At 38.8% G+C, this 24697-nt stretch overlaps 1 protein-coding gene and 2 long non-coding RNA genes across 4 annotated transcripts; 2 read left to right on the top strand and 1 right to left on the bottom strand.

Annotated features, from left to right (window-relative positions):
• Positions 1-304: 304 nt before the first annotated feature.
• LOC106048060 (uncharacterized) lies at positions 305-4267 on the top strand. The gene is made up of 3 exons (XR_001214053.3): positions 305-926; positions 1242-1322; positions 4091-4267. It is a non-coding gene; the product is annotated as an uncharacterized lncRNA (long non-coding RNA).
• Positions 4268-8636: 4369 nt separating this feature from the next.
• On the bottom strand, positions 8637-17964 carry TMEM33 (transmembrane protein 33). Of its 2 annotated transcripts, XM_048072874.2 has the most exons (8): positions 17842-17964; positions 17688-17752; positions 16538-16632; positions 15928-16115; positions 14903-14970; positions 13970-14103; positions 12024-12107; positions 8637-10459 (listed from the first exon to the last, which is right to left on the bottom strand). In XM_048072874.2, exons 2-8 carry the CDS (start codon positions 17742-17744, stop codon positions 10330-10332), a joined length of 756 nt encoding a protein of 251 aa, XP_047928831.1. In that variant the 5' UTR covers positions 17745-17752; positions 17842-17964; the 3' UTR covers positions 8637-10329. The 2 variants fall into 2 exon arrangements, with proteins under 2 accessions (XP_047928831.1, XP_013055300.2); XM_013199846.3 differs by lacking the exons at positions 17688-17752; positions 17842-17964 and adding an exon at positions 17333-17604.
• Positions 17965-18070: 106 nt separating this feature from the next.
• LOC106048056 (uncharacterized) lies at positions 18071-24337 on the top strand. Its single transcript, XR_010831025.1, has 3 exons — positions 18071-18207; positions 21967-22049; positions 22420-24337. It is a non-coding gene; the product is annotated as an uncharacterized lncRNA (long non-coding RNA).
• The last annotated feature ends 360 nt before the right edge of the window (positions 24338-24697 follow it).

Genomic DNA, 24697 nt, shown 5'->3' with positions numbered 1-24697 from the left:
ATTTCATATTCTTTTATCCAACTGAATTTACCTTGTATGTTTTTGTTGTTATGAATATGGATCAGGAAGGAAAATAACAAAGCTAGAATAGCATAGACAATAGATATTACTGGTATTTACCGGAATTTACATGATCAAGGGCTCCAAGTGAACCTATACTGATGAATGTACCTCCAAATGATAGGGAACTGTTTACATGTTTTCATACATCTAAACTGTATTAAACAAGTTTTTACCTATGACAAAATATTAGATACAGCCACAGTGAATGGGTGAGATAGTGGTTCTCACGGGGGGGGGCAACATTTTCTTTCAGTATAGTCGGAATTGCATCCTAAGGTTTCCACAGAGAATAAGTTATTCAGTAGCTATTTTAAGCCCTTATGCTGTGAAGTCAGGCCAGTTTAAGAAAACACACAATAATATTAGAACCATGTTGAACAAAGCACATTACCTTTTCAGTAAAGACTTCTAAAGATTTTAAGTTGCTTTACAGCATTACAAAGTCATTCACAAAGTACAGGGACTACGTAGTACAACCCTTTTAAGATTTAGAACCCAACAAGAAGCTTGCAAAATTTAGCTGTAAGCAACTTTAAATAAAGGCAGATAACTGAACCGAAATACAGACCTTGGGAAACTGTTTCTTCTGCATTCCTGTTCGTTTAAAAGAAGTTGATAAGTGACTGAATTACTGAAGCTACAATGTGACCTTGTGCTGAAATTCTCCAATGTTACTGCTTAGCAAAAAAAAAAATAGTCTGTGATTTGGTGAAGTCTAATATACAGAGAAGGATTTTAGCGTTCTTTATTTGAGAAGTGATGCAACAAAGCCAGTTGGAATATTTCTGACTCCGAAATTCATTAACAATTTCAAGTACAGTGGAGGGGATTTGCATGACCTCAGAACAGCCACAAGAGCTGAGGTAAGGACTTTATATAGTTTAAGAAATAGCAGTGGTATTCCCATAACATTGATATGTTAAATGAAAAACACACAGGCAGTGTTTTTAAAAGGAAGAGACTGTTTTGATTTTGTACCTTATGATCCTACTCATATTTTGTTAACACCAATTGTGTACTGATAGGTTTTTGTGTGTGTGTTTTGTTGGTTTTTTTTTTTGTTTTTGTTTTTTAATGTATGAATACAGAAAGGGGTCGATCCAGTGATCCCAGACAGCCTTTAAGTTCTCTGGGTAACATATTTAAATTAATCAAAAAATATATATATTTTGTGGCAGGTCGGTGCGTGGGGGAAATGGCTCTTCTGAAGCAGAACATGACAAATCTACAACTCCACTCCAAGTCCTGTACTACTCCAGGTCTGTAAGTATTTCATTGCCACTAGGTCAAAGATCAAAATAAACTAGAAGTAAGTATTTTTAGTTTCCTGCATGCGGACAGGAGTTTGTAATTATTCACATGCGGTTCATTCACCTAAACACCAGCAGTCAGCTTCTTGAACTTCATCCAGCTGCAATCACCAGTCTTTTTGCACCCAGCAACAATCGAGAGGTCCCTAACGCTGCTCCTGGGTCATCCTGCTGCTGGAGAGGCTCTCGGTCCCCTCACACCACAGGATGACCTCCTCCTCATTTCCTTGGGCCTCCAGGTGGCACAGGCCTGATTTTCTGGGAGGCAAAGTGGGAGTCAGTACTGCACAACTGGTGGAAACGGGAGTACAGGAAGAGTAGGGTGGGGGTGGAAACGGAGTTCCAGAAGAAAGGAGAGCAGAAAGCAACAGGAGATAGGGCAGGGAAAGAAAGGAAGGAATACCAAAATAGGAGAAAGATGAGATAAGGGATGGAGACTGACAGCAAGCATGGAGGCAGATGTATCATTTGGTCCTCTACTTAGTGCACAAAACATCAGGACAGCACAGGTGCTTCTCCATCGTTTGCGAACCCTCCATTGCCACTGTTGTTGGTACACATTGGAGAACTGGGCAGCAGTGCACTCCCACCCTGGTCAGGCCCTCAGGGCCCTGTCAGAGAGTGGGGCTCACCAGGAGTGAGCCTGGATCAGATCTTCCAGAGGAGGGGTTGTAGTAAATGATAATAGGTGGATTTGCATTAAAAACCAAGAATTTAACATGCCAACACAGACACTTCTTTTGATACTCTTTAAATATAGTTTTTATAACGGAAAGTATTACACTTCTAAAGAACTTGCTCTCCCACTGGTGAATGGGGTCACTTGCATGCCTAAACAAGAATCAGTGGGACTTACACTGGAGTGCACGCAGCTATAATCAAATCAGGGAAAAGGGAAAGATTCAGACAGCTGTGCACCTATAACCATGCCAAGTATATCCAGAAGTGTGCACTGAGTGCATCTGAGAAAATGGGGGTGGGAAGATCACTGTTCCTGTATCAATAATCCCACACCTACACACGTAGGTAAGACTCCGATTGTAAAGAAGCAATAGACTAGCAGAATCCCCATTCCTTACTGCTTAATGTAATTACTGTGCTTTATGTCTGCAAGGATTTGACAGTAAAGGTTTTAGAATCTTAGAATATTATGGGATGCTCTCAGATCATAGGGCCTTTTAGCTTCCTAACAATTGTGTCAAACATTTTGGCTTGTGACTGATTAGTTAAAAAGTCATAACCATAAGTTCATTTTTCCTTTGATTTCCTTTCTAACGCATAAGGAAAGCAGAAACTTGTGAAACCAAAGTGCAATGACTCATGAAAATAACATTCTTGAGAAACAGGAGGAAAAAGTTTTAGTGTAGCCAATAGACCTGAGGTGCACATTAACGTGTTTTGCTTCACAGATGCAAGGCAGCCACTAGAGGTCAGTTGTTTGGAATAAAGTTAGCACACGAAAGAACAATTCCATTGCACTTCAGCTGAGCGAATCAGTCAGGTAAAATTTCCAGCCATTCTGGAAGAGAACTTACCTCCATCCTAAAGCAGAAAATTAGTTTAAAATTACAAAACAAACAGTGCTAGGTATATAATACTCACTCTGTTGAAGTAGCTACTCTTATCTGAATAGTTATATGCAGACGTGCATAGGAACACAAGACAGGAGAAAGCTTCCAGTATCATCAGCCCTAGTCTCCTGTTACTGCACGTCATGCAATCTTGCATGAACAAATCAAACACCAGCTTAAAAGCAAAATGGCTCTTTTGCCCCCCAAAAAATTTTAAGAAAAAAATTGGTTTAAGGAATATGAAGACAGCTTGTCTAATGCTTTTGAATGTCCAAAGACATTAGAACTCCTACACAGAGCAAGTATCTTTACAGAAATATTTCCCTTACAAAGGTGTAATGTTCTGCAAAGAGAAGACTGGCAGAGGCTATTTTTAATCAAACAGCAAAGTGCATGAACATATTTAAATGAGAAACAAAGATAAAAATACTACATGTTTTATTTATTAAGTTACTTATCTGCTGCTGTAAGTATACATACACGACATCAATCTGCAGCACATAAACATCGGGGCAGAGGTAAGCAAGCTGTTTGGCTGCAAAGAGCGATGGTAAAAAATGAAAGAATTAGAAGTGTGAGTAGAACCACCAGACACTTCAGAAATGCATGCTAAACTGATGCTTGAAGCTATAACTATACTATCTAAGCTTTCAAATTTTCTCTGTATTATACACTTCCAGCAGTGTTATAATGCCCATGGACACACTAGAATTCAGAAGTGTGTTTTAAGTCAACTTCAGATTCCCACGTGCTATTACAAAAAACTGCTACGCCCTAGCTAATGACAGCTTTGGTCAGACCCTAGCTTAAGCTGCTATAGTGGAAAGAAATTATGTTGAAAATGACTGCGACAGGCAAACATTTCAAAACACAGTTTGGTCAGATTTTCTAGACAAAATATGTGAATCTAAATAATGCAAATTCAGAAATGTTAAAGTGTATCTGCTCTGTACCTGTCTTTGCACACTGAAGCAAACATATACCAGGACAAAAACCCTTGGATGTGCACATAGATCATCTTCGTCTACATCACCAATATAAAAAGGTAACAAAGCAACAAGAAAATAGAAAAGCTTAAAAAAGCAAAGAAGCCCAGCAGTAATATAGGCCACAGTAAAACTTTATTTCTCTGCTTTTCCACTACAGGAGCCTCAAACACAATGGACAGGAACACAACCCCACAGCAGCTTTTTCCATTTTAAGTAGACCAAGATCGGCCTGCCTGCTCTCGTACAACATGGCAATCTGAAGATGCTATTCCAATGGTATTTCAATACAGAATTAGCCCATCTACAGCTAGAAAACTTAAGTACTGTCCGGAGGATACCAATGTCATAAAACCATGAATGGTAATTTAGGATTTGTGAGAGCTAGAGCACTCCACAGGACTTCCATACCTCTATTATACAGAACTGAGTTCTTCCCTGTTTTCATTTTTCTCCCCATTCTTTTCTCTTCTCCTCCTAGCTTCATGAAAACTAGAGTTGACATTGCTTTAACCCTTATTGGTAACTTAGCCTACACCATCATCATCTCTCATTTTCAGCTTGATTTTCCTACGAAATATCTTGACCAACTGATGCACCATCTTCGTCCAACAAGCTCTTGATGTTCACTTCTGCACCAATGTGCAGATTCATAGAAACACACATCACAAATTAAAAATACCACGATCCTCACTTATTCTCAGGGAAACCAGTTTCCTCTTCCCAGGTAGGAATCTGGACTGCTCTAACACTTGCCTCACAAGCAAGGTATCAGGGTCAAGCACAGGGAACTCTGGATAAAGGGTGATGCACTCCCATTAACCATTGTTCTCTTTTAAAAGCAAGGTCTTTTGTGACTCCTTAGAATATAACCTACACTGGTGTTTCTCCAGAACTAGCCTAGATAAAATAAAACCCATATGATCTGAGCTGGGGTTGAACAGAAGTCAGCTGTTTAACATGCCATCACAAATGAGCTAAGTCTAACCCACAAGAGGGTAACAGTCACATTTTTAACTATATTGGCTCATGATTTTGCTTACTTTTTACAGAAGATATTATTCAACAGATAAAAATTCCAAGTAATCAAGTGTTAGCTGAGACCGGATTTCAGATCAGCAGTTGCTCTTATTTAGCTATGTGTCTATGATTATATCACACAAGTAATCTATCTGAAGATTCACAGAACAAGACAGGACTCCTGCCAAAACACAAACATACAGTTAAGTTGCTCTAACACCTGCACTGAAATATAGCAGTAAACTGAGCACACAGGTAAGTTTTCACAGAAGTTGGTGTTACATATAACAAGTGTAAAGCAGAATGGTTCTAGTGACTGAAAAAACAGGGATCAGCTTTTCATTTTGATACGCAGCTTGACATTTTTCTCCAGAAAATTAAATAAACTGCAGAAACTCACTACATCCTGCTCTGTTCTAAACAAAACAAAACACCCAACACACCTAAAACATTTGGCATGTAAAGCTTTTGGTCAGGATCTCAAACACAGAAATCTAAACTAAAACTACAAATGCAGTTTTGCAATGTAACATTGGTAGTATTTTAAATCCAGAAAAAAACTATACAATTTGATTTCAACAACATCAACAAAACCATAGCTGTATCAATACAGAAAACAATTTAATTTGTTTTGAAATAAATATTTGACATACAAAGCATATACAGTGAAAAAGGGTCACAATAAATTATAAATGGAGTTACTTGCTCATTCACTGAGGAAAAGCCCTTGGTATTTCCAATTTCATACCATCAAATCCATCATTCTTGCTGATTTAAGCACAGCACTAAACAAATATGGATCCCAGTGCTTTCTTTCACAGGTACTGGCATGGATAATTTACTGCAGTGATCCAATTTGAAAATCAGTAGGGACCAGTAAATCGCTGCATAAAAGAAAGAGCGAATGAGGTGCTTTTTCCTTAGTGTCAGCAGCCTGCTATTATTATGTTTATTAGATTTTCTTGAAAGGGCTTCACATTTTCTCAAATATGCAGGAGAACTATATTTCCCCTCTGAGCCTTACATTAGCATTTTGTGCCTCAGTCCTTGAATACAAGTAAAAGATGATTTTTTCAATTCATTTTAAAAGTTTGTGCCATCTGGATGGCACCAAACTAAGCAATGAAACTCCCTTACCTGTACAATATCTGCTATTATCACAGACATAGCTTTTGCAGAAAAGTTAATAAGTAATGTTGACAGTTTATAAAAAGGTTATTTTTGAATCCACGTTTAAGATTAAATTCAATTACATTATCCATACTGATAATGCATCTTTGCAATAAAGGACTGCTTAAGGATCTATCCTTAAAAGATGATTTAAAACTCAAGGCCTGATTTTTCCTGTGATTTTTTTTTTTTTAAAGAAACTTACACCCTGTTAAAAGTTACATTACAAAGATACCGATCTATTTTTATATAAATAATTTTAGCCACAAATACGTACACTGCAGCAATTAAAAGTTATAGACAACTGCAACAGATCAGCATACCCCATTAATATCTGGCACAGAAAAGTACTTGTGATCTCATTCTGTCACATATTTCTTCCCTCAGCAGAAGAAGGAAGACACCAGGGCCAAACCTAGCTCTTGCACATAGGAAGCAATTTTTGACAATAGAAGCTGTTCTAGTTCAATCGTCTTTACCACCCTTAATCCGAGCCCTGCAAGGTATGGTACCTTTTGGAAACAGGACCAAGTCATACATGATACAGAAACAAGTCAGTCTCCCCAGTGCTTATCCAACTTTTTTTTTTCCCCCTGCTCTGCCAGAGCTCTTGTATTGCCTCAGGCAAGTGAACTTTCCTCCCACATCTCAGTTCCTGTCTGTAAAATGGGCAAGAACACTACTTACTTATTAACAAGGGATCTGTACAGCTAATGTTGCAAGGTGCCTAACGATAAAAAGGTCCAACACAGTTAGCAGCTCAAAAAACATCAGAACAAATACTGGTTCATGACTATAATAAAGTTCATTAACATGGAACTTAAAATATTGACAAATATTGCTCCCTTTGAACATCCATCATGGAACAGTTAGCATTTCTATTATGAATGGAACAAAACATAAGACTGACAGCACAAAGATGATGATGAAAGATTAAAATTAAAAGACAATAAAGGAAAGGATGGATGCACTAGGGGATTACTTTGTAAGGAATTTCAACTGACAATAGCTGCTCCCAACAGCCCCAATTGGTCCTGATGCTTTATTTATCTACAGGTGAGAACAGACAAGCGTTATGCTGGAATATCACTTCTACAGCAGGCTTGTGTGCAGCAAAAGGTGGGTCCGCCCACAGACTTATCCGACTTATTGACTCATGAAATCTTAAGACGATAAAAACAATGACCGGTGTGATTTATACTAGTGGAAACAATTACTGTATCAGGTAGGCAACCTTTCACTAGGACAAAAATTCTTCTGCTTTGTATTTGGGGGACACAAACATTTTACAGTCAGTTGGAAAATTTCTGTGACTTCTGTTACAGCCTTCGCATTACAGCTAGCTGTTCACAGCAAAGCAACACAAAAAAAATCTCAAGCTGCTCGAGCTGTCAGGACATAACCAGCATTTCATGTGCTAATTTAGTTGTTAGTACAGAAACAGTCACAGTTATAACGAAACAGGCACAAGGACAGCATGTTTTTGCTAGCATTGAATAAACTTGGTCTTATCACTTAGGCAGCATAAGGCTACAGTAAATAAAATCGAAGTTGATGCAGAGTGCAAGTCAGTCACCCAATTTATTTTGCTTTGAAGTTCTTCTTATCCCATTGTTCCATATTTTTGTGGCACATCAGTCAGGTAAGTTTTAACAGGCCACAAGCAAAATCCAGGCCTCAATTTTGTCAAGCAGCTCTTGGCAAAGCCAAGAATATAATACCAGACAAATTAGCTTCCATTTATGAAAATATTCCTCCTCAATCCATTTTTAGTACCACTTAAAGAAAAACTGCACAAAAGATTCCATATCTACATTTAAACTCTTACTTCATGACACTGTCTTCCAACTCTCTACTTACTGCAATCTCATTCACTTATTCCTTTTAAACATCCTTGCCTATTCAGAGTTGGATCTGACTTAACATCCTTCAGTTACAGTTGCAATACATCATATCCAATTTACACTAATTTAATAATAATTGCATAGAGTTAAAGGAACAGTAGACCACACTTGTAACAGCAGTCTTAGACCACAAGAACTGGCTCAGATGAAACATGTCACTCTCCTTAGAGAAATTAACAAAGCATTTATTTGCCTTCCATCCCCAGTATGGGGGACCATCTTAGACAACCAATTTAGAAATCAGCAGAGGGCTGAACGGAACCTGATGTCACCACCCAAACATATTATGTAACATGAAAGAGGCTCTAGAAAGTGCTGAAGACTTGAAATGGTCAGAAATAGGTTTAGATTTCTGCTCTGATACCATTACTACAGTGCTTATTCATAGGTTAAGTTTTGAAATAAAGTGTCAAAGTTTTGCATTTTAGAAGTCAAAAATTTCCGATAAAATGATTTAGAGGTGCACAAGATGCTGACTATGTCTCATGTCAGGAGCCCAGGCGGGAATAAGAACATGCCCACATACGCACGGGACTGCATTCTGCTCAACTTCCAGGTTCAAGTATCAACATGTTCTGTTAAACAGAAAATAAGCTTGAAGAGCATAGCAAATTACATTTAACACTCCTTTATTTGTAGTAGAAATTTTAGTTTTTATAAAATCCTCAAGTTACAGGATATACATATAGTGAAACTTGTTGCAAGTCTTAGCAGCTGTAGAGCAGTACTGCATGCAATTGCTTCTGCAGTATGCAAGTGTTCTATAAATAGCTAATCATGTTCAGAGAGCAAGATGAAAATTCAAAGAGTATCATATTCAATTACCAAAAAACAGGTCTTTATCAGTACCAAGAGGTTGAGCAAAAAATGATATAAGGGTATAAATACACGTCTCTGAACTAGCACAGTAATACAACTGAAAAGGCTGAACGATATCCACATCACAAAAGATAACTCAATAGTTACAGAAAAATACCTTGCATCAAGACTGTTTGCAGAAGTGTTTCATGTAAGACTCCTCCGACCAAGGGAGAATAGTGAAGCACAGTACTTTACTATTTTTACAAAAGGCCAATGAATCCCATTTAATTGTATGTAATTAGAATATTAACATAAGCTACAGAAGATTAGGCAAATACTTTGCCTTGGATTTATGGAAGGGCATTGTATTTGGACAGATAATATTCTTTTTCCATGACCTACCTTCCAGCTGTTGGGTGAATGCATAATCAGCACTCAATTTAATATTCACTTCTGTACTTATGACTGATCTGAAGGCAGCATCATAAAATGGATTTAGGCCAAAAAAATCCCACAGCCATTTGTTTCAATAGCTGCCTGAATAGGTGCAATCCTTTATGCAAATTTCCCATCATGATGAGTCTCAGAAACTGGAAGAACAATTTATATAAAGCTAGCTACAGATTAATTTTCTAAAGAGTAGACATGCTTGAATTACCACAGTCTCACATTTGTGTAGACACAAGAACACATCCGCAATGATTCTCCAAAAGTTACTACATTTACATTGATTAGTTCACTTAAGAGATGGTTAAAAGTTTAAGCATTACATCTTTGTCTGAAAAGCCTCCAGGTCAGCAATTTGGCTTGGTAAAACATCTTGTTATGACAAGATAGCTGAGTTTTCCATGGTCAGAGTCTTGAGATTTCTCCCAACAACCTAATGCAAAAGTACCACAAGGTAAAAGCTTGGAAGGGTTATCTTTAAGTAACATTAACAGAAATAGGCTCTCCTTCAGAAAGAGTGTTAACTATGCCAGCATGATGGTCTTTAATTCGTTTCGTTAAATTCAAAGTGGGCCATATTTTTACACCAAATATAGTAATTTAGACAAAGTAATTCTACAGATACATTTAGTAAGCAGAAGAATACTGTCCAAAGTGTACTGCATAGGTATGTGCACCAGTGCTACCTACTGGAGACGTCCTACTGTATGTAGCGATGCTTCCAGTCAACATAAAACTACGAAGCACAGACTTAAAAATTTTTAATCAATGTCCAACAACTCATGACTTCTAGAAAACAACTCTGTAAGACTGGTCATGTTTTAGATATAATGCAGCTACTTCCCCCCCACACACACCAATTAGCAATATAGCACAGTAATTTTAAGTTTCCATGACTTGCTTTTGATATGCTAAATTTTATATTATCTCCAAGAAAAGCATATACACATTTTTATACAGCCTGGAGTAAGATCAGTGTAAAACCAGGAATTTATAATCATCAGCAGAAGTGCCAGCTGCTCATAATGTTCACAATAGATGAGTGTCTGAAATTCGGCTATGCAGCAGTTGGTGCCAATCTGCTTATAAAGGAAATGCTGCTGAGACATAGTCTTCTTACAAAAACGGGGCATGAGGGCTTCATTATTAGGTGTTCAACAACAATTCTCAGCTCGGTGAACAGAGTCCTGAAACAAAGAGATTTAATCATACTTAAACATAGTATTAAAATGCTATAGCATTCACCAGAACTACCATCTAAATGACTAAATCTAATCTAAACCTTAAATCTAACTCTAATTTATCTAAATAAGTGACTACAATCACTTATTTTCTAAATAAATTTAAAAAAAACACATCACTGCTAGTTAGCGAGTTCTAAACATCAACTCAGTGTTGCAGCATCTTGCAAGAGCTTCAGAATTCTTGTCCTTTAAACATTAAGATTTTAAATCAACTTTAACTCAGCCACTTCCATTGGAGGACATGGAAACAGCAGAAAAATAAAATCCCACATTCAAGGAAAAAAAAAAAACAGCCACACTGGGGGAAGGCAGGAGAGAAGAGTGGTGCTTTTTCAGAAGTACCGTAAGAATTTGGGAGGCAATGGAAGTGGTGTGTTAGTGCTGCTTCTCACGAGAATGCAAGAACACTGCACTCTAGAACCAACTCTTAAAGAGACGGACCTGAGAAATAAAACTTATAATACTATCCTCACTTAAAACTACAGACATACCATCAAAACAACTGGGAGAACAGTTTCTTTGGGCAACCTAGTCTAGTGGGAGGTGTCCCTGCCTCAGCAGTGAGGTTGGAACAAGATGATCCTTAAAGGTCTCTTACAAGCCAAAACATTCTCTGATTCTATGAAGTTATTCTTAGTGCATAACTTACGTTCATAGACTTGTTAAAAAATACACATAAGAGTGAACAATTGATTTCTTACAAAATAGTAGGCAATAGGAGGCAATCAAGCTTATGATTCTCAGACCTGTCTTGGCATACCACAGCAGCCAAAGCTGCTTCCTTGGTACTTTATCAAGCCTTTTTCTAATCAGGCAGTGATCAGACTAGAAAAGTACGTTCATGAAATCTTACATTATGCAAAGCTCGTCATGAGAAAAATCCCAAGAAAGCACTGACCTGAGCAAATCCTCACAGATATATTTAGAGTTTCAAAGTTTAAAGCAATGGAAGCTGGTCAAGCCAATGCTAATCAATAAGGCTTTATTTCAATTATAATAAAGCTAATTTACAAATCTAAAGGAGGTAATTAACGTTTTAGATCATACATGTTTAAGATCTTTTATTTCTTCAGTTGATGTATATCAAACAAGTTTGTAAGCGTCTGTTCTCACATATGGTTAGTCCTAGATAGGCATGGAATCTAAAAATAAGGATGTCTTTCTGATAAGTGGTTGCAGAACAATGAAAAAGACTTTCTTCTTCCAAACTTTCTTCTCCCAAAGCACAGTTTTAATTATGCAAGCATGTTCTGAAAACTCCTATTCCACGATGGTACTACACTCCAGAAAAGTTCAGCTACATAAAATAAGCACGACCTTGAATCAGGTGTGGTAGGGTTTTGGCATTATTTTTTTTAAAGCTATCCAAGGTATATTCTATATTCTACAGTTACCATTTGCACATTTACTATTAAAGAGTTATGCATCCATTACAGAAAGAAAAACTTCTGAATGCCTGAACACTACCCCGTTAAATACTAACTTCCAAAATCAATTTAATGCTTACCGACAGTATGGATTTCGCCGAGACGAGTAGCGTAATGTTAGAAACCTATAGTAAATGAATGGCTGGAGCAGACTCCCCTGACCACTGAAAGAGAACAGAGAAGCAGAGCTTAATACCGGTTTTAAAAAGGTCAGGATTTCCCATAATAAAAGCAAGAAAACTATTTCAGCGCAAAAAAGCCAGGCTAGGGCCATATTTATTCAGACAATCTAGATCTGACAACAAAATACACACATAACCATGCCTTTACAAAGGCAAAAGACTTATAGAAAGGAAGTATTACAGTTTTCACATTTGTTTTATATTTAAATGTTCTATCCACCTCACTTCTGGTGACTAAGACTAACCAAAGTGACAGTGAGGCCAGTCTAGTATTAAGAAAACTCATGCTGGACAAGCATGGACATTGACTGACAGTAGTAGTCCTGTTACAGTGAGCTCTTCCAGCCCTAAGCATAGCACTTTTAGAGTCTGGACCATATTTATACTCTCTCTCTTTTTTTTTTTTTAAGAATTCAGAAAACAATGGAAACTATGTTTTGAGATATAAAAGTTAAACATATCAAACTGTTTTAGTTACTCTGAAATGAGGTCTTTATACCTCACAAAGCTGCTGTTCCATGCATGTGACAGTACTACAAACCATTCACAAAATACAGAAATACCTTGAGTTTAATTGACTGAAGCTTCTTTATATAATGTAATATTAAAATTCTGCGACAAATTGTACACTACATCACAGCACCAGTAGCTAGCTCCTTCAAATATGAACAGTATCTTTAGCCAGAATACAAAAAATAAAGTGAAAAGGGAAATTGGCTATGAGGGCAGGGGAGAAGTTTTTCATCTGTATAGTATTTACAAGCAATTTAATATGCTTAGCTGTTTGAAGAAAAAACTTTCACTATAGTTGCATTTAACCTTTATACTATTTTAACATTTGGTATATGATCTCTTAAAAGCTTCAGTATCTACTACATAGCTTATCAAGTAGCTACACTTCACATGATAAATTCTCCATAGAGGAAAAAAAAAACCAAACAGATCTCCCAAAAATTGTAAAGCACTCTCTGTATCCAGTATCTAAACATTCAAGTATCTGTCAGTTGGTAAGTTGCCTTAAAGTGAAATAGAATCCATCAGGGCTGAAGCACTGAAGGGTTCAGCTGACATATCATAAGACACAGACAAATTATGTTTCTGTCAACTTCCAGGAAAATAAAGCCCCCCTTCTACTGCCTTTGAGACCACTCAGGACAAATGCTCTCACTGTGCTATGGCATGCATAGAACAAAGGGCATTAATCCCTCTCCAAATATTAAAAGGCAGTAACTCAAACTTCAGTGATTTTCAGGTCATTATATCTCTGTACACGTTGGAATCCTACTGAAGTTGCAATCTTAAGAGCCCTAAAATGAATTCAAAAGGCTGCACATAGACACAGTGGGCAAAAAATAATGAATTAGAAAGAGGCAAAGGTCTCTGGTGAGAAGTAACATGGGAGAAAACACAACCCACTACTGCTTGTATGCTTCTAGCACAATGAAATTCTACGCCACTTAAACTTCTGGGATCCAATAACCAAAAATAAGAGTAAACAGACACCTTCAGTGAGGCTAAAGATCAATATTCGATTACACTGACCAAAATTATACTTACTGAACTACATAGGTAAGCTTAAGTTATAGACGTGGAAAAGCTGGGATTCAATCCAACAATGTCACTCATGCTATGAAATTTTTTTTTTCCATGCCCATCTATATCAGATGGAGTGCTGTTTGATTTCACAATGCATCAACTGCAACACCAAAGAATCAAATAAACTAAGTTCAAGCCTTGATCAGATATACCACAAACTGAGATCCTTGTAAGCCACAGAGAATTCACTGCAAAATATACTCGTGTAGAAAGTTTTTAATTCTAAAAATATTTATGATGATTCTTACCTGAAGAGCATAAAAACTGTCGCTGGCATCAGAAAAATTTCATTGCAAGCAATGAATTTTAGAATATTCTGCTGATTAGCATTCAGTTTCTCTAAAAGATTTCTCAGAAAGGGCAGACTATTTGAACCTCGTGCCTTTAAAGAAGAAAAAAGTGCCAGAAAACATACAAGTTATACTGATCTTCTCTAGCAAAAGAAATCAAAATATTAACATTTACCATTTATGACTCATTTCAGCATTTTAAGCCTAGATCCTTTAAAGGGATTGAGATTAGTATTGCAAAGAAAACCACTGACAGCATAGAACCCCTATTAGGATAATCATTAACAATCTCAGCAATCATAGCAGCATGAAGTTCAATTAAAAACATAAAGCATTGCAAATCCCTCATCCACCCGTTTTAGGTTCAACTACATAGAGCTAGCCACCAGCCTTGTTCTTATTCTGTCTGCTAGGATGAAGTGCCTATGGTAGCAATATGGCCTAGTTAGGAAAACTGGAGGTTGGAGTTATATAAAGCTGTTGAAGACTGAATACTGAGCAGTAGGTTCACCTGACAACTACTACTGAGCTTCCTAGCCTCACCCTGAAGTTTGGTATTTTACGACTGATACAGAACATTCAACTTCATAGCATATAGTTTACCCTGAAAAGACATTCAGAAGTTTAGACTCCACTGTTACACAGTAGTTGCTTCCTTCAAAGAAAACCATTTGAAGAAAAATAATTAGCATCAACTCCAGTATATTATTATCAAGTCATAGCAGGAGACAAACAAACCAGAAGACTTTTCAAATTCTGTGCTGAGATTCCATACTGCAATTTCACTAACTCCTCTAACATAGCTGAAGGAAACCATAACCACAACTCCCAAGCCTGCTTATAAGCCCCAAACACACCAACAGTATTAATTATATATCATATCATACTTACATCAAGAACCTTCTTTGTGTATGTGGCAGCGTGAAGCAAAGAGAATAGCAGAACTGGGAAAATACTCACTGAAGCAAGCGATAAGGAAAATTAAAGGCTGCAGAAGTGCATAATTTCACCACGATATTATGCTAACACACAAGTGATGGCTCTTTGTAAGAGGTTGGTTGGAATGAGTAATACTTGATTAAGACATGTCTATGTCTAAGACTGTATTTATAGCTGTGCCTTTTTCTTCTTACATCTTTTCTTTGCTATGCATTTTTATCAGCTTTAAAATCACTGTGTACGCACATATGCGAAAGTACAACTTCCATTATTATACACCGTGCGTTTCCATTGAACTGTATTCTTTCTACATGAAAGACACGTAAGGCTACTACTTAAAATCTATCATATTATGTAATCACCACATTTTTATAAACAGAGGCTGTAAAATGCATTTCATCACTAAAGAACATGCAGCTGCCAGCAGTTCAGATCTTAGAGAGCAAGAACACAGACATTCCTCTGCCAGAGTAGGACATTAAGCGTACACATACAAAACGGCACAAAGAAGAGCTACTTCTTAAATGTCAGCTTTGAAGAGCCACAGGAGTAAGTCCTTTTTGCAGACTTCATCTGCCTAGTAATGTATCTGAAAGACCTATTATGGAAAAATTGCATCTTTACATGCCCTACTTGTAGTAAAGAGTTGTACATGAACCCTGTACTGGTAATAAACGAAAGCTATCAACTTCTCTTAAAGGATCACGTGAGACTAGTCATAAAATATACTGAACTTGTCTCAGGAAAAGAAAATACTAGAAGTCAAACTGCTGGCTCCTAGTGCACTAGTTACAGAGGTGATTAACCTGAATTTGGATCAATGACATAAGCCTCTCCTATTTTACATGGAGTATGTTCTATGAAAAGCAAACATTCTAGTTTAAATTAGTTTTCCCAAATCATAGAACAGGTGATGAAAAGAATCCAGTTTTTAAGATATTTAAAAACATTACCAGGATGACACAAGCAAAGGATACTTGTAACAGGGTAGGAATTCACAAAGATCAGAGAGTACAACAGGTAGTGGCAGCTGTCCTCCAGCAAAGCCTGGGCCAGAAATGCCCTGCTAAGCTGAAAGTGCGGGAGCCTTTGGTGTAGTCGGAGAGCACTAGTAAGAGCATTTGCCAGCAAGGCACGCTGATAAAAGCTTGCTGCTTCATGCAACCTGCAAATCATCAGAGGAGATGTTACCATAAGAACCAAGCCCCTGCTCAGAAGTCTTTCACCCTTGAGAATTGCATCACAATTGCACAATACCTGAAGTACTTCTATTATCGTACATAAGAACTAGTACGAAAATAAACTCAAAAATTGATAATACTGACTTCCTGACAATGCTAAAGCTAAAACAACTCAATTCTGTTAACTACACAAAAAAAAAAAAACGTGGCCAATACTTTATAATTCAACACATTTTCTAAACACATCAACAAGTGTTTTAAGCCGATCTTTAACAAAAGCTGTACTTATAAACCAACCCAGTAAACTAAATATAAATTTATCCTTACATGAAAACCACTCTATGCAAATGGAGCACAGTTACTTCGTAAATTTTTAAATACTGTTTTTCAATATTAAAGTACATACCCTAGAAGAGGCAGGACAAATAAAGCAGAGCAGTAAACCGTGAACAAGCGGGAAATCCACATTGCTGTATCCAGCTTGTTAGCCATCAGAAATTGCTACATTAGAAGAAAACAAAATGATAAAGAAAACCAACTCCCACAGAAGATGGGATTTTAATATTTGCATATACTGAACACTCTTCCTTCAGTGTTAAGCTGCAACTCTTTCAACAACCTTGAATCAAATCGTAGCTTGAAGCAAAGGGCTTATTTTCATCCTGTGTGATATTTGATTTATATGACTTTACTAACCAGATCAAAAATAATTAGGCCACCTCAGAATCAAAAGGCTCCTTTGCATTCTACAACAGAATACTGTGTTAAGATCTTCCATGGAGGTATGGCTTCTATACATACCAACCTCGCTGAGCAGTCAACTTCAAAAACTTATCATGCAAGGTCTTTAAGCCTGACTGACTCCTGTATCTGTTGCTCCAAGGCTCGTTATAAATATGTACTTCATGCAACTGGGCCTAGAAACACCACCCTCCTTACAGAGAGGAAAAAGGATGGGGCGACTTAAAATTAGCATAACTACATCAGAAGCAATGGCAGCGTTTTAAGCTACATAATCCTGGCTTCAAAAAAAACAAGAGCTCTCAATAATGTAGAAGCTCTCTTGTTAAGCTCTTCTAACCACAGTCCTCTTCATGCCTTTAGACGGTCCCAGTACCAGAAGGGCCCTAATGAAAAATAGCATATTGAAGCAATTGCATGCCTAAAAAAAGTGTCAAGACATCGCCTTTTTTTCCCCCACCTGTGTTCCTCCCAGCTTGCCTATCATTGCTTCCACCTTTTGCGTGCTTCACTTTGTGCCTGAGTTTGCCAGGAGCTCCCCATTCACACCAGGAAACCCCTCCCAAACGTGAGCCAGCTTTGGAAGCCAGCCCCTTTTAGACAGACGACCACAAATTAACCCCAGCTGCAGCTATCGCCCCGCACCGCCTCGCACACCAACCACTCAGCCACTTCCACACGAGACGAGCTTAAACCCGGCCGCCCCCGAGCAGCCGCACGCCACCAGCACGCTCCCACCGAGGCAGCCCACCGAGGGGGCCGGGGCCGGGCCTGCCCCGCGGCCTGCTGTGCCCAGGCCGGGGGCTGCTGCTTACCACGGCCCCGCCGCCGGCTCCGCCTTGCATGGGCCCGTTCTGCGTGGAGTCCGCCATGGCCGCGCCTGCGGGGAGAGAAGCGCCTCAGACGCGGCCCTCAGGGCTCAGGGCTCGGCCCCCGGCCCCGCCGCCGCCCGCCCGCCCGGGGACCCACCGCGATGGCCACAGCCGAGCGCTCCCCGCACGCCGCCCGGCCCGTCCCGCCGCGGCCCTCCCCCGGATGCGGCCTGATGTCACTTCCAGCGGGCTGCCGGGGAATGTAGGCCCCGTGACGTCACGCTGCCCGCCTCGTGACGTCACAAGGCACTGCTATGAGGTGGGGGGGCTGTGGCCATCGCCATCTGTCCCCCCCCAACACGCCCCGCGCCTCCCTGTGGGGCTGGGTGGGGCGGGTGTCCCCACACGGACACAGGCAGTGCCCCAAGCACAACATGGCGAGATGTCACCACAGGCCTACGCTACGTGGTGGTGGTGGCGGCACCGAGCTGCTAAGGCCCGCACAGTGACATCCCCACATCCGGTGACATCCCCACATCCGTGACACCAGCACAGCGTCAGGCGTTCATCGCCTCACACTAACGTGGGATGGGTGTGTGGGTTCTCCCTCTCACCCTCCTGCTCAAGGGTCTCGCCTCCTGCGTGTCCCTGTGTCACACAGCGCAGCCATGCCATTCCCTCAGCCCCCTGTTCCCACCAGGCCTGGCATTCGTTTCTCCACCCTGTGTGGTCCATAGAGGGAATGGCCTCAAGTTGTACCAGGGGAGGTTCAGGTTGGAAATGAGGAGACATTTCTTCTCAGAAAGAGCAGTCAGGCATTGGAATGGGCTGCCCAGGGAGGTGGTGGCATCAGCATTCCTGGGGGTGTTCAAGGAAAGGTTGGGCGTGGTGCTTAGGGACATGGTTTAGTTGGTGATAGTGGTGGTAGGGTGATGGTTTTAAAGGTCTTTTCCAGCCTTAGTGATTCCATGATTCTAAATAGACCACACACCATATAGACCACACTCCCCATCAGCTCCCAGCGGAGTGGTAAACAGCAACAACGTTAATGCTCGCTGCAATGCTGCTCCAGGGAGTCTTTTACCCACTGAGGGCCTAACTGGCTTTTCAAATCCATTTAGCAAGATGCAGCACTAACACGCAGCCCAGCGCTATGCCTTAGTGATGTAAATGGGAATCATGAGGCCGCAGAGCCTAGGCGGGACATGCCCCAGTCCTGCATTACTAACAGGGTCACATCGCACAGCAGTGATGCAACCTGAAAATTAACTGTCACACTGCCTCAGGCTGTAACCGTGTGTTTTGATGTCATTGGTTCCCTGTCATGTAAAAAGGCGAAAAGGGAGCTTCTTCAAAGCTGTATGCACCCCAACATTCATGCTGCAAGCAGTACCAAATTAAAATGCAGCAGCTTTGAAGTGAGTTTCAAAAATCATTAATCTTTAAAGCTAAAGAGCTTTAATCAAGGACAAGCATATCTGAAACGCTGATGTGAGGACTGAGCTGGATAGCACAAAGCACAAGTCTCCTACTCACTCTGTAACACGTAGCATACCCCATTTGCAAGTTCTTGGAAAGGATTAATGCTCCATTCATTAATCTGTCCCTTGTCTTAATATTGATTTTTTTTTTTTACTTGATCTGTGCCAGACAGCCACGCAAACACGATTCTGTGCCTGGTTAGAGGTCTGTGAATCAAGTATTACTCTGTTGAAGTGGCATCTAGTAAAATAAGACACAGCAAGGACCTCAAGAATGCCTATGCCTATGCCTTTGCCTTTTAGCCTCTATAGCCTCCTGTGATTTTAACTCCAGGTTTTCTCCCAAGGATGTGCCACAGGTTCCCCCTCCTGGTGACATGGATTCCAGAAACACAAGCCACCTGCTCAAGTTTCTAATCATTCCCAGATGCTTTTAATTACTCTTTAGCAGCAAAAAGACATATTTTTTTGTGACCGAGGCTGTTGGAATCAACATCCGCAATCAGCCTCATTTCTGGTTTTTGATAATTAAACTTGAAGATTGATTGGAAAAGGCTCGAGAAAGCATCAGGAGAATGTGTAATGAAATGTATTGACAGGGAAGGAGTGAAGGAAGAGTCAGCTGATGGGGACTCTAATATCATAACAATTACAAGCAAGCTAAGACTTTAGGCTAATTAACACGTTTCAAATTGAAGACGCAGAACCTGATTTTTCATTTAGTTTCGCAACCACTCATCTCATGCTAAAGTGGCTGCAAAGCAGGCACAAGAACTACCTGCTATTTGGGGACCATTCTTCTGCAGGTGGAGGACACTCTGTGGGTAAACAGCACTGAGAATTAAAACAGTCAGTGTGCCTACTGGGTGTTCTCGAATGTGTAGTTAGAATACCAGCACACACTTATGTTAAACTGAAATTAAAGCTTTGAAAGGTGGCCCCTGTAAATTAACTGTTATGAGATTATTTTCTCTGTTATAAAGGAAAACATTAACATGCACAGATTTATTTAGGTAAAGCAACAAAATGGAAATACATATTGAAGACCATCAGAAATTTAGCTCAACAAAACTTAAATGTCAAAAAGGGCAAAGGAAAAAAACACCTTCTGATGTGTCTTCAAGATTATATGCTTCTTAAATTGGCCTAGGATGACAAACCCATGTTGTAGTCAGGAAAGCTTCTTTATTCCTTAGCAATTGTAACTTAAGAATGACTGAATGTACACACATACAAAACATTCACTTCTGGAGTCTGTTTTGCCGTCTGTCTAGTGTCGTTTTAGTGTCATAACACTAAATTTTATGTTCTGTTTTTGCAAAAATTGTCTTTCACAGATCGGCCTTAATTTAATTTAAATAGAATGTTATTCTGTTATTTATTCCTAAAATTTAATGGCTTAAAAAGTGCCATACTGAAAAAACAAACAAACAAACAAACAAACTTAATTAGGAATTAGGAAATTTAACAGGAAATATCACACTTGTGTCTTTACAGCTGAGAAGTTCCCTTTGTTTTGTACCAATTTTTCTTTTCCTGACTTTCCCCCTCACTTTCATTCTATGTCTGTCATTACTTCTTGTTCGATATTGTCTTTCTTGTTGAGCAATTTGGACCACAGCACTGTTCACTTCAACTTGAGAAAAGACATTAAGTTGTAGTTTCAAAAATTAAGTTTCAGCTATTGGCTTCTCCCTTTCCCAATTCTTCTCTGCTACGATATTGCTGAATGAGCAGAGAAGAGAAGCAGAAATTGATTCCCATGTTATTAATGATTTGGTTTCCGACAGTTGTAGGGGATTCTTTCATACTATCCAGGCACCAGTTTGCTTACTTCTGCTTCCACGGATGATTGATTGTTCAGATATGTAGAAGAGTACTGTTGTAATTGCCAAGGATTTATCTGTCTCATTAGCAGTCCAGTCCCATTTCTTCTCCATGGCAGTCTGACACGATCAGCATAGACATATCTGAAATCATAACTAACACATCTCTCTGTTTCCCCCCAGTGCATTTATAAGCCTATATAGAATTATTGCCACTTAAGGTACCTAGGATAAGCTTTCTCTTAGCTTAAAAAATGATGGATGCTAGGAGATATATTTTGACGTTTCAGGCCCAAACATATACACCTACTTCCACTAACCCAATTTGAAGCCTCAGAGAAAAAAAATAATAATAATAATAAAGAATTTTGGTATGTCTGTAAAATAATTCCTATATTTAAGAAAATATGAATGGTTTGCATTGGTTAGCTCAAACTGAGACTCTGCAGACACTGCAAGTTTGCTAATGCTCACAACATCACTAAGAGTTAGATGTTGCACGGAGTCTTTAGGTCAAATGGATAGAGATTTGTGTGTGTACACACAAGCAGTGGCATAGCTGGGCTGGAAAGGGAATCCACACACAGTTCCTCAGTCCCCTTTACCACTTTCCTTTGAGTCACTGTGTGTTTCCAAATGCAATCATATACAAAACTCCACATGTAATTTGAAGGCTGTTTGAATATCTGAAGAAGAGGGAGGCTTTTATGGTGTTTCAAATTAATTACTGAGAACCTCATTACAGACACTATGGAAATATTTTATAGAGCATAATCGTTATTAAATTAATTTGGACAACCATAATAAATATTTTATAGAACTAATACTTTGCATTACAACTTTATAGGTTGTTTTAAAGTTGGAGTTTGTACTGTTTTTCTAATAGCATCACAACCAGCAGCATACAAACTTTTATGGTCTTCAGCAGCCCCATTTCTCAATTATTTTAACAGAAGTTTGTGTATCATTGTTTAGATGGCATTCAGCACCTTGCAGCACAGAGCACTTGAGGTTCAGAGGACGGTTTATCTATTTTGTACTGTTGGACTTGAAAGAAGGTACTGTTGCTAACATCTGTACACAGTTTTCATTTATTTCAAATAAAAGAGAGAACATTCTTGCAAGGTCGATAGGATTGCAGTTCCTCATGGCCAAACTAGCTCCATTATTTGTATCAGTAGTGTATAACGCAAAGCTAAAATAAGTTTTTATGCAAAGTTGTAATGAACAATTTGGTTCTTGTTAGTGGTTATCTCAAGCTGGCTGCCCAAATTTCAAGAAACAATAAAGGACATTGGGTCAATGCCTGTTACATTTTTCAGAAAAAGAAACAGAAGTCTTCTGTCTCTCTCTACTAGATTGCTTTGTGATTTTTGCTTGATGATCTGTAGCAATATCAAACATGGTCTTCTTTCTTTTCCCTCACAGCTGGAGTTTCCATTTACTCACCCTTCCAGGAAGGATTAGCCTTTTAATCACTAAGCGCCTGCCAAAGCAGTGAAAGAGAGAAACCACAACCTTTTTGAAGATGTGGAAAATAGGAAGACAGTCCTTCAATTTGCCTTCTGTGATTTTGTAATTTTCAGGATTTTGGTATATCCTACATTATTAGGAAGGGTGACACAGAAGCTGCAAGTGTAATCTTAAGATGGTAAGATGGTACAAAGAGCTATGATAACTCTCTATATATATCTTTTTAAGAGTGGAGATATGGCACAAGGCTTGGCATGTGGTTGAATCAGGGAGCAGTGTTGCCTGTGTATTTTATTTGTAATGTCCAGCCCACCAAGAGCATGAAAAATACTTGAAACTCAAGTATGGAAAGAAAGATGGGCAAGTGTTCTTTTAATAAATGCAAGGAAGATTTTAGAATTCTGCAGCAAGAGAACATATCAACAAATGGGGAAATACAGTGAATTATAGATGTGAGCTTTCAACTGCCTGTACTGACTGACTGCGAATGCTGCTGCAGGAAAAATTGACAGACATCCTCTTGCAAGCCTGAAGAAATATCTGAAGATGTAGTGATCAATGGTGAACTAAGTATTGGGTTAATTGATAAAAGGTTGCCCTTCCCCTGCTAACCATGGACTACAACAAGGCAATAAAAAGACAGAGCAAGGAGAACAAATCCCAAAAGTTGTGAACTTCCACAGTGAAAACTTCCATTCATGATGTAAGGAATGTTAGCTGTATGTATGCATAGAAATATGCAAAGAAAGATTCCCTTTCTGAACTACCACCCTCAGCAGAAACAATCAAAAAAACTGCAAAGTTTGGCAACAGTAGCACTTGACATGGTACTGCACAAGTAACTAAAGACCAATATCACCATAATCTGTGGTCCAGTCATTTTCAGCAGATATATTCATGAACAGAGTTACATTTCTGCCACTCATTCATTGTAAGCAGATTTTTGCAGATAAGTAAATAAGGTTGCAACCCATGTAAGCTGACTGATAGTGAACTACCAACAAGTTTTCTGCTTTTATCTGAAGTCAACACAAGTCAAAGACTAGATCTCTTCCCTCAACGTAACTGTACCAGTCAGAAAGCCCAAAATCCCACCCTATTCACATACAAAACTTTTCTCACTACTAGAACAAATGTGGGGACTGCACAGGTTTTGTTCTCTGTACCTCCAAAGCTGCCTCTGGTTTCATCCACATATGTCCTTGGATTTTTTTCTCATGTCTGTCTGTATTATCTGCACTCTTTAGACTATTACAAAAGTACCTAGGAAGCAGGTGTTTTACAGGTGTATACAGAAATCCTTACTAAGATTAGAAGAGGCTTCAGAGAGAAGCTTTTGATTTTTGACAGTTTTTACTCAATCACGTATGGCTTCCTAGCCAGTGTAAGTTCCACTAGTCTCATTTATTATATTAAATAAATTCTTCTCAATGTTTTATCATGTACTGCCAATGTTGAATTTTCAAACATATGTTGGGGTGCAGATAAACTCTGCAATCAGTGACTTTCTATATTCTTTGAGAGATCCCATTCAGAAATTCATAGTGAAAGAAGACTGGATGGGTGATTAAGTGATAGAGATATGTGGAAATATTTTTAACATTTTATGTTGAATTGTTTAAGCACAGTGGATTGACATGTCTTCTGAAGATATGCTGTTGCATTTTTTTATTTTTTTATTTAGGCAGGATATATTTACTCATTGGTGTTTATTCACCAAACATGAGTCAAATGCTCAGAGGGTTCCAGCTTATATAATTAATCCCTCTATTTTTTATTTTATCCCATATAATTTAATTAAATTAATCTAGGTTTACAATCATTGCCAAAAAATACATGGTGTATTTTATCCAACTGTTTTATTGTGGCTACTGGTAATCGATAAGAGCTCAGAACTTAGAAAAGATAAAGAATACATAGAAAAACAATCAGGTTAATTAGATTTGTCCTTCCAAACCGTCATAGGTAAAGTCCATCCATTTAAATCTGATCTAATCATGTGCTGAAGTGGCGTGAAATTGAATGAAACCAAGCTGTCCATATCCCAGAAATGTTCTTTGTAAGATATAACAATCCTCAAGGATACCAATTAGTCAGATAGCCTACCAATAAGTCAAGGATAAGTTTCTCACTCAGTCATAATGCTTCTGATTTATATATAGACCGTGGTGACCAGTAATGGAAGCTTATTCTTTGAGGCTCATAACTTCTTATTGAATTCAGCGTTGCATGT

The sequence above is a fragment of the Anser cygnoides genome, chromosome 4, assembly GCF_040182565.1.
Source record: "Anser cygnoides isolate HZ-2024a breed goose chromosome 4, Taihu_goose_T2T_genome, whole genome shotgun sequence".
Classification (NCBI taxonomy): domain Eukaryota; kingdom Metazoa; phylum Chordata; class Aves; order Anseriformes; family Anatidae; genus Anser; species Anser cygnoides.
The sequence above is the reverse complement of the archived record's forward strand: the minus strand, read 5'-3'. Positions and strand labels throughout refer to the sequence as shown.